Source organism: Hyperolius riggenbachi, chromosome 1, assembly GCF_040937935.1.
Source record: "Hyperolius riggenbachi isolate aHypRig1 chromosome 1, aHypRig1.pri, whole genome shotgun sequence".
NCBI classification, from domain to species: Eukaryota; Metazoa; Chordata; class Amphibia; order Anura; family Hyperoliidae; genus Hyperolius; species Hyperolius riggenbachi.
The window spans coordinates 554,306,886-554,320,998 of record NC_090646.1 but is presented as its reverse complement, the minus strand read 5'-3'; the positions used below and the strand labels follow the sequence as shown (position 1 = coordinate 554,320,998).

The 14,113-nt window shown below is 43.0% G+C and overlaps 1 protein-coding gene across 1 annotated transcript in view; it reads left to right on the top strand.

The window, feature by feature from the left end:
* Positions 1 to 14,113, top strand: part of FER (FER tyrosine kinase) — a 294,362-nt gene that overhangs the window by 74,428 nt on the left and 205,821 nt on the right. The window contains exons 4-6 of the mRNA XM_068247417.1: positions 1,580 to 1,857; positions 4,218 to 4,391; positions 7,796 to 7,895. Of these exons, the coding sequence (XP_068103518.1) occupies positions 1,651 to 1,857; positions 4,218 to 4,391; positions 7,796 to 7,895 (481 nt within the window). The 5' untranslated portion in view covers positions 1,580 to 1,650. The remainder of the gene's footprint in view (positions 1 to 1,579; positions 1,858 to 4,217; positions 4,392 to 7,795; positions 7,896 to 14,113) is intronic.

Genomic DNA, 14,113 nt, shown 5'->3' with positions numbered 1-14,113 from the left:
AAAAATGCTTGGGCAGTTTTCTTTGATGGGGCGGAGCTTAGCTTCTGTGCAGCGAAAAATTAGGCTTACGTAACAAAAACAAAGTTCTTTTCAGTGCTGCTGAGTAGATTCTTAGTCAGGAGGTTTACTCTAACCTTCCTGGCGGTAAGCCCGAGCTGAGCTCGGGCTATGCCGCGCAGGAAGATATCTCAGCCCCTGGTGGGGCGATTGCCTCCATCCAAAATGCTGTACGCGCAGCTAGCACTTTGCTAGCCGCGCGTACAGCTTGATCGTCGCCGCTCTGCGGCGATCGCCCGTACGCAGCGGCGCAAGAGGGCCCCCCCCCCCCGCCAGAGCCCTGCGCTGCCCAGACCAATGAGTTCCAGGCAGCGCTATGGGCTGGATCGTAGGTGTCTGACGTCCATGACGTCATTCCGATCGTCGCCATGGCGACAGGAGAAGCCAAACAGGGGAACGCGTTATATACGCGTTCCCCTGTTTGCTATTGATGCCGGCGACGATCGCACTAGAGGGACTCATGCGCCCTCTAGTGGTGTTTCATGTAGCTACCACTCTGGTAGCTTTACATGAAACACAAAAAAAAAAAAAAAAAAGGATTTTTGCCAATTTGCCAAAACCGCCAGGGAGGTTAAGGGCCTTTTCACAATGGTGTGGTGGGTCATTTTACTGTACCCCACCACTATGCTAATGAAAGCCTATGGGTGCTTCCATACAGCGTGCAATGCTCTGGAAGTCGCAGATCGACTGCACCGCGCATACATACAGACTTTACTGTGTGAACTCTGTGGCGACCTGCGGAGGACCGGAAGGCATGTCCTATGGTGTTTATGTTGATGCAGGGATTTTAAAAAGGATGGCGGCGGCGCACATGCGCGGAAGCATATTTTTTACAATACGCTTCCATGCACTTCCATATTTCCCCAAACAGGAAGTGACCACAAGCAGGCATCACTTCCTGTTTGAATCTGAACCAGACAGGGTACCCAAAGGCTTGTTTTTGGGGTTCGGTGCTGCCCAGGGGCCACCCTGTTGCCACCAATGCACAGTGTGAAGCCGGCCTGAGGAGAAAAGGGAATTACATTTAAATTGCCATAGAGAGCTAAGAAGCAGTGACCTGTGAAATCTGAGTAATCACAGGTATGTTTGTGGAATACTCTTTCTTAAAATACTCCTACCATATAGATATGATTTCTAGCATTTATGAAAATAGCAGGTAATGCGTACATTTTATCACACGCAAAGCCAGCCTTCAGATTTCATTGTACCAATTTCTTTCTGTAGCAATGCTAAGGATTGTTTCATGTAACCAGTACTGGATTCTCAAGGCTTCAGAGAGGAAAGAATGTTACAGATGTGACCTGTGCTGTTGATTTGTTCTCTGGAGCCATCATTTTCTTAATACAGTGTTATGTGGATGAGCGTAATGTTATTTAATCATGGAGAGCCTTATTAAAAATTGTTTGCCTGCAAGATTTTTTTTTTATTGAAGCATTTTCATGAGTCAATTAAAAAGTTGACGCAAAAAATGTTTTCGTTTTTTTGTTTCTTTTTCAAATTCTGGAATTTAAATTTATTTCAGGTGGCCTGGGTATGTGCTGACCAAAAGAACGTTCTCTGTCTACACCAGACCCCCTAAGTGCCTTGGTGAAGATGGGGTTTGGAAAAGATCTTAGGTTTTCTCACGATGCTTTGCTAAAGCTGCAAGACTGGGAACTGCGGCTCCTGGAAACTGTGAAAAAGTTCATGGCCTTGAGAATTAAGAGTGACAAGGACTATGCGTCAACCCTACAGAACCTCTGTAACCAGGTTGACAAGGAGGGTGCTCCCCAGCTTGACTACATCAGCAGTGTGTCTAAGGTAATCTTAGCATGTTTAATGTTGTATTGTCTGATATGTCTGACACAGGCTTTCAGTGTCCCAAAATTATATGAACTGTTGTTGTTGTTGTTTTTTTTTTTTTTAATCTATCCCCTGCAGTCAGAAGCTGATCTCTTCCAGGAAAGTGTTTTATGGCTGCAATTCCTCATCAGTGAGGATTATGCTATAGTCCAACTATAGCAACTAGGTCCCAAGAGAAACTGTCACTTGTTAACTCTTCCAGGCAGGAAAAAGGAGAAAAGTAACACTGCATAGTTAGTTGTACGCTTGGCACCGTACACATACATGTCTTTCGCATTATGTCACCTTGGGTACCCTTTAAGGGCTCTCGAACAAAAGCAGTTGAAAGTGCCTGTACTCCCAAGGATCTGCTGGGCACTTGCAGGCAACAAGGGCAGTGAGTTGGCACCCTTGCCCTACCGGTCGGCAACTGCCTCTACTTGTTATATGAGCTTACCATACTTTTCTTCTGTGCAGTACCCACACTATGTGTCAACACTTGCCATGTGATTTGTTTTACAGCTGGATAGTATTTGTTCCCAAGCCTGTGAAGTCTGAGTCATAAGCATTTATTAGGTACCTGGAAACAGCCTTCAAATGTACCACTTCAGACTCCTGATCATTTTAAATCTTTAAGAAAAAATATGACGTATTAAGTGGCCTATTTAACAGCCAAGTCATATTAAAGCTCTTCTTCACTGTGAGAATAAATTTCAATAGGTTGTTGTCCAGCTGAGTTATTATGCAACTTAACATCTATTCATAACATTTTAATCTGGATTGTAGTATATTACAGAGAGTGTTGTCTTTTTATTTCAGCTGTAATATGTTTAATCATGTTCATTTGAGAATAAACATGAGCCATTTTTGTCAGCCCTGGGACCAGTTTCTCATGGGTTTAAAACTCCGCTCTTTTGCAGTGATGAAATGTAATTTATGCTGTATTTTTTTTTCCAATCAATATTAAAAACACAGTGTTTTTAAAATAGAGGAGGAGGAGTTGCAGTTGTAGGCATCATAAGCTCAGGTGTGAAACTCAGAGGATTTATGTACCAAATTTTCCATTGGATCCACACAGCAAGCCCACAATTCAGCCATCTGTGTGAAATAGCCCTTACTTTATGGCTGGTACACACACTAGTGTTCTCAGCTGGTCGGGGCTGTCTCTGCCAAGTATCTACTTGTGTACAGCTGCCCCACGTCGTTGCTGAAAGATCAGGAGTACAGTGTTTACATGTAGAGCTGAATGTGTTTATATCTGTGTGCAAATTAATATGTTTTTTTCATTGGGCACCAGCCATGTTTGGGACGTCTATGGACTATCCAGAGGCTTCCCACTACGGAGGTATTACATTATACGTTTTTGGGGGGCTACAGGTGATTGTATATACCCTCACACATTCACTCTCATTCAGACTACTTTACTTTATTAATACATAGGCACTTTATACAGTATATGCCTTCAAGACAACATCGCTTTTGGGATTTCTTTAATGTGAACCCGAGGTGAGAGGTATAAAGAGACTGACATTTTTATTTCCTTTAACCACCCTGGCATTCTATTAAGATCGCCAGGGCAGCTGCGGGAGGTTTTTTTTTAAATAAAAAAAAAACTTTCATGCAGCCAACTTTCAGTTGGCTGCATGAAAGCCCACTAGAGGGCGCTCCGGAGGCGTTCTTCCGATTGCCTCCGGCGCCCAGAATAAACAAGGAAGGCCGCAATGAGCGGCCTTTCTTGTTTTGCTTAGATCGTCGCCATAGCGACGAGCGGAGTGACGTCATGGACGTCAGCCGACGTCCTGACGTCAGCCGCCTCCGATCCAGCCCTTAGCGCTGGCCGGAACTTTTTGTTCCGGCTACGCTGGGCTCAGGCGGCTGGGGGGACCCTCTTTCGCCGCTGCTCGCGGCGGATCGCCGCAGAGCGGCGGCGATCAGGCAGCACACGTGACTGGCAAAGTGCCGGCTGCGTGTGCTGCACTTTATTTGATGAAAATCGGCCCAGCAGAGCCTGAGCGGCAGCCTCCGACGGTGATGGACGAGCTGAGCTCGTCCATACCGCCAGGCTGGTTAAGCAATACCAGTTGCCTGGCAGTCCTGCTAAGGTCTTTGGCTGCAGTAGTGTCTGAATCACACACCTGTGTGCAGCATATCCAGTCAGACTTGACGGAGCAAATTATCTGCATGCTTGTTCAGAGTGTATGGCTAAAAGTACTAGACACACAGGATCTGGGGGACAGTCAGGAAGCTTGCATTTCCTTTAAGCCATGTTTAGCAGTGTGGCATGGTGCAATTTAGGTTTCTACCGTTTTTTTTCTGAATGTTTTATCTTTTAATCTTAGTCTTGGCTGAATATGGTTCACCAGACTGAACAGCTGAGTAAAATAATGAAAAACCATGCAGAAGAACTCAACGCTGGTCCACTCCACCGCCTCACTCTGATGATCAAAGACAAGCAGCAAGTAAAGAAGAGTTATAACAGCATTCACCAGCAGCTAGAGGCTGAAATGTGCAAGGTACAGTATTGTATTATAGTCCTTTTTCTTGTTTACCTTCAATGCAAAATTCTGGTTTTCCTCACTATTTGTCCAGCCGTCACACTCCTTACAGCACTGCAGAAGGACCCCAGACTACTGTATTTATTATAATTTTAACTGTACTCTAAGCAAATTCAGGTTCCTCTTTCGGTTCTTGAAATGTATTGATTTATCTGAGCTTGAAGGGAGCGAGTGTTAAACCTTTGCCAAACCACGCTCTTAAAGGGGCAGTTTAGTGAAAATGATTATTTTCCATTAACCCTATATCAGTTATTTAATATGGAGAGCATACATTTCTCCATAGACCTTGTGTTAAAAAAAAGTAGATGATAACACTAGTGCTTTTGATTCTGAGGAAAGCTGGCTCACAGCTGAAACGTCAATCCTTTATGGTTGTGCAGAGCCACCGTAGGAGGAGAGTGAGTGATGTCACTAGGAAGTCCATGCTGACTACAGCGTTCGATTGAACTGTGTGATGAGGGGAGAGGCTCCGGCGTGTCCCCTGGTTATCTCCACATCTACTTTCCCCTGTGACAGGGAGACGTCCCTGACAGGGTAGAAAACCAGTTGCTATCTGGACTCACTTTCTGAATGGTGACTCAGCCACCTAGCCCGGATCCTTTGCTGCAGCACTCCCACAGCACACCCAGGAGGGTGCTGGTAAGCAACAGTATAACCCCATTGTGGATTACAATTGCATCATGTCCATGTATTTGAATTATGAACTGTTACCTGCCGCTTAAGCAGTGCATAGCAATCGTGCTGGATGAATATTTGTGCCATCATTATTGGAGAGACTGAGAAATTTCATCAGTATCAGGGAATTGGATTATAGCGTTTTGCTTTTCTTGTCTGCATGCAGGAATTGTGCTACATGCCATAATATGAACTTCTCCAGCTGGATGCCACACAGCATGTTGCTTTGCTGACAACATCAAGGACCTTTTTTCTTGGGCAGGTCTGTCCTATAAGAGCTCTGAGGGTAGAAGACAGGGAGGTCTACCTGAGGTGGTTTCTCTCCCATGTCAGGGGTATTGCTTGTGGGTAGTGTTGGGGCTTGAATCCTGGGTTTTTTTATATATGGGGGGGGGTTTGCACTTTGGGGCACACACTGCGTTGTCTTTTATAGAAAATTTAGCAATAAATGGATTTATACTTTTGCAATTACGGGTCTTTGAACTTTTTTCATTAGTGTCACAGTGTGCTTAGCACACAATTGTATGTGAATTTTAGATGATAACACTACTTCTACTTTGTAAGACAGCTGAGCTGCATCATTAGCATGCTAAGCGATGGACTTCACTGATAGTAGCAGACACTGCAGCTGATTTATAACGGCTGGCTCACTCACTACAGAGAGCCGTGCTATTCTCGCATGTCACTAGCTAAGTAAATAGATAAAACGGGCTGCTAATTAGTTACTTATTTAGCAGCCTGTGTTTGTTTACTTAGCTATTTACATGTGAGAATAGCACGGCTCTCTGTAGTGAGTGAGCCAGCCATTATAAATCAGCTGGAGTGTCTGCTACTATCAGTGAAGTCCGTCGCTTAGCATGCCAATGACGCAGCTCAGCTGTCTTAAAAAGCAGAATTATTATCTACTTTTTTAAACACAAGGTCTATGGAGAAACATATGCTCTCCTTATTAATAACTGATGTGATTAATGGAAAACCATAATTTTCACTAAACTGCCCCTTTAAGGAATGTGGTTGGGTGCTCCTGAAAACTACACAGGAGGTGTATGGGCAGTGAAGTGGTGGAACGATAAGTAAGGGATATGCGAGTAGGATAGTTTCAGAATAGGAGTGTGATGGAAAGATAGAGGAAGGGTGGTTGAGGTTGACATCAGGCTGAGAGGATAGACAAGTGGTGTTTGGGTAAGTAAGAATCCAAAGAGGTGAATGTAGAGGGATAGACAGGAGTGCAACACACATATTAGGGTTTTGTTTTGGGAACAGTGTGGAGCTAGTAGTACTATTTTGTCTGTGAATTTGGGGAATATACAGTAGATGCTGTAGAAGAGGCGACATGGGCATAGTGGGTGGATAAGAGGAGAGAACAGTTATAACCTGCCACCATGGTATTTTTGTGCTGGATCGTTCCTTATCTGTGGATGGTCAGTTCATTCAAATATGAGACAGGTGCAAGAAACTTACTTTGGTGCTTACGTTCCAGTGCCAGAAACATATCATGAGGGTAAAGAGGATAGAGGGGAGTGGTAACGTGGGAGTGAAAGGGATAGATATTAGTGAGTAGGGTCGAGGAGAATGGTCAGGAACATGAGTGAAAGGGTAGATGGAGAGGTAACATGGCGTGTAGAAGGATAGAAGACTGTGTGGGTGTGTTGTGATGAGTGGACATGAATGGCAGATGGCTAGGTGGGTATGGGTGGGTGGGGGAGAGTGTGTCACAAGAGATGATACAGGAGTTTAAAGTAGAAATAATAGGGAGATGGCTAAGGCGGGTTGTAGTGGTCAACAGAGATGATGAGAAAAGGATGGATTTGAAGGGTAAATATGGGTGGAGGTTAGAAGGGTTGTACTGAGGATGGAGGTGTTCAGTCAAGGGGACTACAGGGGACAAAAGATGGGACAGTTGCCATTGTACACATAAATGCTTTGGTCTGGCACAGAAATTTCTGATTACTTGACTTTCAAAATAAACTGATAAGACTCTGATCACCTTAAAGGGACACTTAAGCCAGAAAAAAAATCAGTTTTACTCACCTGGGGCTTCTACCAGCCCCCTGCAGCAGTCCTGTGCCCTCGCAGCCACTCGCTAATCCTCTGGTCCCCCGCTGCCAGCTAGTTTCCTTTTTACCGACAGGCCTGGCCACGCGTTGCTTTCTCCGCATTCCCGACTGTAATTAGCGCTATTGCGGGCCGCAAGGCGTACAAAAATACGCGTGCCGTATATCTATGCGTAGGTAATACGGCAATAGCGCTAATTACAGTTGGGAATGCAGAGAAAGCAACGCGTGGCCAGTCCCGTTGGGCCACGCCACAGGACTGCTGCAGGGGGCTGGTAGAAGCCCCAGGTGAGTAAAACTCATTTTTTTTTTCTGGCTTAAGTGTCCCTTTAAATGTTGCCTGCAAATCCCAATGTGTGTACACAGTCTTTCTTATACTGAAAATACAGTTTACCTAAGTGTATTTGCAAAGTGATAATAAATTACTTTCCCTTAGGCAAGTGAAGAAAAGTGTAAAAAGAATGCAAAGAGCTCATTTGTAAATTATTCCTCTATTAGAGTCCCATCTGGCTATACTGGTAAATTCCAAATGGGAGGCATTTGTACTTGTAAGAAATTAACATAGGACCAGAGACTTCAGTTTACATTTATTAGTTGTTTTTAACTTTTTTTTTTTCCCCCTTTTTGAAATAGGTAACAAAAACAGAATTAGAAAAGTTAAAGTTGAATTACAAGCAGTTGACAAAAGAAGTTAATTCAACCAAAGAAAAATTTAAAGAAGCAGCTACAAAAGGTGAGACAAGTGTAGTATTTTCATTCTCTCTCTTTGCCAGAATTAGAACTGAACTTCTTCTGGAAAAACACATTTGAATCCAGTATGTGAAAGTGAGCTATTATTATTATTATTATTATTATTATTATTATTATTGAATTTATAAAGCCCCAGCATATTATGCAGCGCTGCACAATAGATAAATAGGGTTAACTTACAAGATAGGGCATTCAAGGTACACAGAGCAAGAAACAGGATCATGTGATAGGGTTGAATGTCTTTGTTAACAATAGTTCAAGTCCTTTCTAGTCCATGAGAGGGGTGCCCGCCAATGCGGGTGCATGATCAAGCTGTAAATACTAGGGGGAGGGCCCCATTGGGAGGCCATATGTTATCTTGCTATTGTTCCCCTTACAGCTGGCACACGTAGAAATTGTCAGGTGAATTGAATTTGTTTTCATTGTCCCTCTAATAGGAATGCATCACAATGCAACCCCCTATTTTGGTGACAGCTTTCCAAGGTGTCATTTCTGCTGAATTCCTGTTGTGTTTTGAGATCACAAAGTGGGGGTTCTGGTGATACTTAAATTTTGGATAGGTTGAAAGCCCCATCTACATGATACGATTCTTTATACGATTCGATTACGATTCTATTTACGATCCGATTAAATCTGGCATGTCCGATCAGGATTCGATTCGATTCAATTCGATTTGGCATTACAAAACAATGCCAAATCGAATTGAATTGAATCGAATCCTGATCGGACATGTCGGATTTAATCGGATAGTAAATAGAATCGTAATCGAATCGTACAAAGAATCATATCGTGTAGATTGGACTATAAGGCTTCCCCTTGCTGAAGAAAACAAATCTATGGACAGATTACCACTGTAATAAGATAAAAAGGACTGATTACGTGCATTAGTAGATACAGCTATAACAATGAAGAGTATTGGAGGTGCCAAAAATAAGACTAAAAAGGAGGAAATTGCTGCAACTTACCTACAGCTGCAATAAATATCTGCTTCTGTCATTTTCATCTTCATGTATTTTCCTCAACACCCTCAGCAGCACTGATAGGTGTGCTGCAATGTGAGCCAACCCTCTGCACTTCATTACAGAGAGGGAGAAAAGCGTGAAATACCTCATCAGTTAGCTGCTTACAGACATAGGCTTCAATTCATCAAGCATTACCGCATTCGGTAATGCTGAAAACAGCTGACTTAACGGAGCACTTTCGAAAATGTTAATTCATCAAAGCTGTTACCGAATGAGAAGCTGAAATGACAGAGCAATGAGATAAATTACCGACATGTGCTCAACACATGTCAGCAAATGTCAGTAAATGTTAATTCATCAAGGTTACCGCATTAGCTCACACATTCGGTGATTATCTCCAGATCTCCCCTGTCGTTACAGGCTTCGAAAGCCTTCTGTGTGAATGTTTTCATGATTAGCAGGAGCAGGCAGCCAATAGAAACAGCCCCTGTTCTCCTGCAAGTGACTCTGATAGGTGCTGATAGGTCACACAGGCTTCTCCACACAAGCTTCCAGACCCCCCAGGCAGTGAGCAGAGAGAACGGTGGTGTAACCCTTTGAGTCCCTGTTTGAATATGCAAAGATGCAAGTGGTGAAATCACCAAGCATGGCATTTGTAATGTCTCCAGGAAGTTTATCTACGTTGTGGCAAATAAGTAACATGTGAAGAAACACTAATGGACAGATTCAGAGCAGCAGAGGCAGTATAAGTAACAGTAAATATAACACGTTCAGTGTTCTCCCCAGAAATTTTTTCCAGCCGGGTGGCATGAAAAAGTAGCCGGGTGGGGCGCAACAGGGCGAATGCAGGGCCGTGTAAGCTCTGCTGACAGCATAGGAGGAGGAAACGAGCCGATATCAGCCGGGTGCTTACCAAAATTAGCCGGATAGAGGCCTGGGGAAAACACTGAGCCTCCATATGACTCTTGCTTTAATGCTAGGTACAGAGATGCTAGGTGAGATTTTCTGCCCGATTTACTGTCAGAACGATTATTTCCAACATGTCCGATCTGCTTTCTGATCAAATGCCGAGCATTTTCTGATCGATTTCCGTTCACTTCAATAGGAAATCGATCGGAAAATGCTCAAAAATCGATCAGAAAGCAGATTGATCATGTTGGAAATAATGGATCTGACCGTAAATCAGCCAGAAAATCTCATAGTGTGTACCCAGCATTAGATATGCACCATCTGTCTTAAAGTGAACCTGCCAAGTCAAAACCAGGAAAACCGGTTGTTTGGTTGTTTTTAATGTGCTATTACAGTGCTTTTTGTTTGCGTTTGAAAAAAACTGAACAAAAATAGGCTTGATTTGCAGTACACAAATCCGGTTCACAGTGCAGGTGAAACAGACATCATATTGTTATACGTATTGGGCATCATTAATGGTTCCGATCAACCACTATTGTTCCGTCAATGTTTTTGGGGTTGGTTCCTCTACCAATCATCTGATTGGTAAGGTTTTCATTTGTGGACCCCATTGTTGTGGAACCACAAGGCTCAGCATGTCCTACAGATTTAACTGAGAAGCTGCAAATTCACACATAGGTATGAACTGTTTTTTTTTTTTTTTAGAAAATGCAAAGCTCAGCATGGTCTGAAAGGACATGCTGGCCCCTTGAGATTCCAGAGATTAGTGTATCCTAAAGCTGAGTACACACGTACGATAACGATCGTTCAAAAACGAACGATAACGACAATCGGAACGATAATCGTGCGTTCAAAAAGTGTGAACGATCGTTTTTGTGAACGATAACGATCGTTATCGTTCAATCGGACCGATCCAACCCGGCGGATTTTTTCGAAAGATAATCGTTCAATCGTTGCAGTGTGTACAAAGATCGTCCGATAACGCATGTTCTTATTGCCTGTCATAACGTCACTTCCGTTTGCGCACGCATTTTTTAATCGTTCGTCGTTCAGTACTTTATACTTATATCGTTCACGTGTGTACACAATCGTTCATTACGAACGATCTTTTCGGTCTAATTTGAATATCGTGTAAACGTCACGAATCGTTCGTAACGAACGATCTTTATCGGACGTGTATACGAACCTTTAGGGTTAAAAAAGAGGGCGTGGGATTGGGAATACACTTCAGGACAGAGCTTTATGTGTGCAAGCTGACCTAAGGTCACAGCTTTTTTTGCCTGTACCTATCAGATCAGACTGCTTTTTTTCCCCTTCAGCGCTGCTGTCTGTGTGCTCTGTTCTCTGGGCAGCCAGGACATCCCGCTCTCTGCAGCTAGTGGAGATCTGCTCCATGCGTCTGACACCCGGGGAGGAAGTGAGTGATTGCCTGCACTCCCCTCTTCAAGTGGTGTAATTCAGAGATAGGAAAGTTAGTACTGCACGTAAATGTACAACAATTGTACGGTGGGGAGGGAGAGAGACAAGTGACACAGCCGTGAGGGGGAAAGGAAGCACTAAATACCCGGATTACAAAGCCAGACGGGCTGTAGTTTGCCCAGCTCTGCTTTAGTCACAGGCTCCAGCATCCCTTCACGATCGTGCAGGCAGAGTGAGAGACTGCTTGTAATGTGCCCCGTTCCTGGAGGAGGAGCACTATGCAGTCAGCATGGTCCCGCCTATTGCCATGCTGAGGCAAGGAGTGTACGAGCCCGCCAGAAAGCGCGAGATCTCGTACGTAGAGAAGCTGAGCTTGCTGGGCAATCTGCTACAGAGGAGTCAGCGCTGAGTGCAGAGAACAGCGCTGGCTTTTGTAATATGCAAAATAGCAGCCGGGCGGGGCCTTAATTCACCCGGGCGGCGCGCCCACTTAATTGATCCTGGGGAGAACACTGACGTTTACATGTAAAGGGATGTCTGGATGCCTTCTATTGTTATCAGCTTGTAACAACACAGAGACATTCCAAGCTGCTCTGCACCACTCTGCTGTTATCTAACAGCCTTTGATGAACTGAAGCCGTAGTACTTCGGTAACTTAACGAACCTCTACCTCACATGTGAAAATATTGATGAATTAGCACAGTGAAGTGTAAAATACCGAATGCGGTATTTTAAGGACTGGGATTTTGTTATCGAACACCCTTTGATGAATTGAAGCCATAGGCCTCAATTCACTAAACTTATCTCCTGTCTTTAATAACTCTTCTAGAGTTGTTACCATGGTGATAAGGCATGTAGTATTCAGGAAACATTTTACCTCAGGCAAACCTAAAGTTAACTCTTCTGTCTTTAAATTAACTCTCCAATCCTTAAAATAACTCCAGAGTTAAGAGTTCATTAACTGTGTGAATATAACTACAGAGGAGGTAAAATAACTACAGAGGAGGTAAAATAACTACAGGAGAGGTAACTTAAGGAATGAAGAGGTAAGATAACTCTCTCACGTGTGGAGGTAAGTTTTCTCTTGCCTTATTATCTCTAGCATGAGCTTAGTGAATTGAGGCCATAGGCCTCAATTCACTAAGCTTATCTCCTGTCTTTAATAACTCTTCTAGAGTTGTTACCATGGTGATAAGGCATGTAGTATTCAGGAAACATTTTACCTCAGGCAAACCTAAAGTTAACTCTTCTGTCTTTAAGTTACCTCTCCAATCCTTAAAATAACTCCAGAGTTAAGAGTTCATTAACTGTGTGAATATAACTACAGAGGAGGTAAAATAACTACAGAGGAGGTAAAATAACTACAGAGGAGGTAACGTAAGGAATGAAGAGATAAGATAACTCTCTTACTGTGTGGAGGTAAGTTTTCTCTTGCCTTATTATTTCCAGCATGATCTTAGTGAATTGAGGCCATAGTTTAATCATCTGGCTGATCAGATGGTCAGTTGCAGAAGGAAGTAATGTGAAAGCGCAAAGCTATTTTGTGTATCGTAAAATGGTGAGATTAATTAAAGATCTATCATCAAATAAAAATGGCTGAATAAGTTAGAAAGTCACTGCTCCTCCATTTTTACAAGTCAAAACCCAAACCTTTCTGTATAGTCGCTATGCTGTCATTTAAAAAAAAAAATCTGTCTTTCTAGTTTTCTCTGTATCAACCTCATGAAAGAGGAAACCTCCATGTTGTATCTAACTGGTTACAACCAACCCTGGCATTAACAGAACTAAAAAGGCACAGGTACTAGCTGCATAAATATGCATATAGTAGTTTCAGTCATGGGAGTACTTACAAACTTCCTGCCTGTGCCCGTAGTCCTAACTCTAATCCCACTTCAGTTTCCTTGAAATAATGATCTGTACATGCCAAGAATTGGCTATACAACACACTCTCTAGTTTTCCATTTGTGACATTTCTAAGGCTGTAGTTCAAATGTAGATCAGTTAGAGAGATTGAGTAATATTTAATACTCCTGCAGATCATTTTTACATTTATTATTATTTTTGGACTGAATCGTTTTAAAGGTTAAAGCGCGAACTGTTATTCTTATTGCATGGTCAAGTCAGTGAAACTCCAAGGCGTTTTGCCTCCTTTTGTGTGTAACCACTTCACGTCCAGACCTTGTTTCCCCCTTATGGATCAGAGCAGTTTTGACATTTTAGCTATGTCCCTATTTAATCAGCAATAACTTTATCCCCTACGTATGACACCTAAGTTAAATCAATTTTTTTTTCAACACAAACTAGGCTTTCATTGTATGGTATTATTTCCCTCGAACAATTTTTTTTTCTATGCATTTTAGTGGGACAAAGAGAAAAAAATAGAGATAACACATTATTTTTTCAGTTCTACCAATTGCAGTTAAAAATAAAAACCGTTACTCTAGATTTAGGGCTCGTTTCCACTATTGCGGTGCAGAATCGCCTGGATTCCACCGCTGTTGAAATTCCATGAATTAGCATGCGGATGCGAATTTTTGCGCGTTTTTTGCCGCGAATTCGCATGCGAATTCGCATAGGTGAGGGTATATGCGAAATTAACCATGTCACTGCCTGTTTGAATTACATTGGTACCTATGCGAATTCGCATGCGAATTCGCATGCGAATTCGCATGAAAATTCGCATACCATAGCCGCATGCGAATTTCCTATTAAATACATTAGCGGCGATTCGCATGCATTCCACTCGCAGGCGAATTCGTTGGCTCTTTTGTGCGTTTTTTTACCGCTGAAAAAAACGCACCTCAACAACGCTACAGTGGAAACAGGCCCATCCACTTGCATTACATGTGCGAATCTGCATGCGTTGGACGCATGCAGATTCGCGATAGTGGAAACGAGCCCTTAAAAAAAT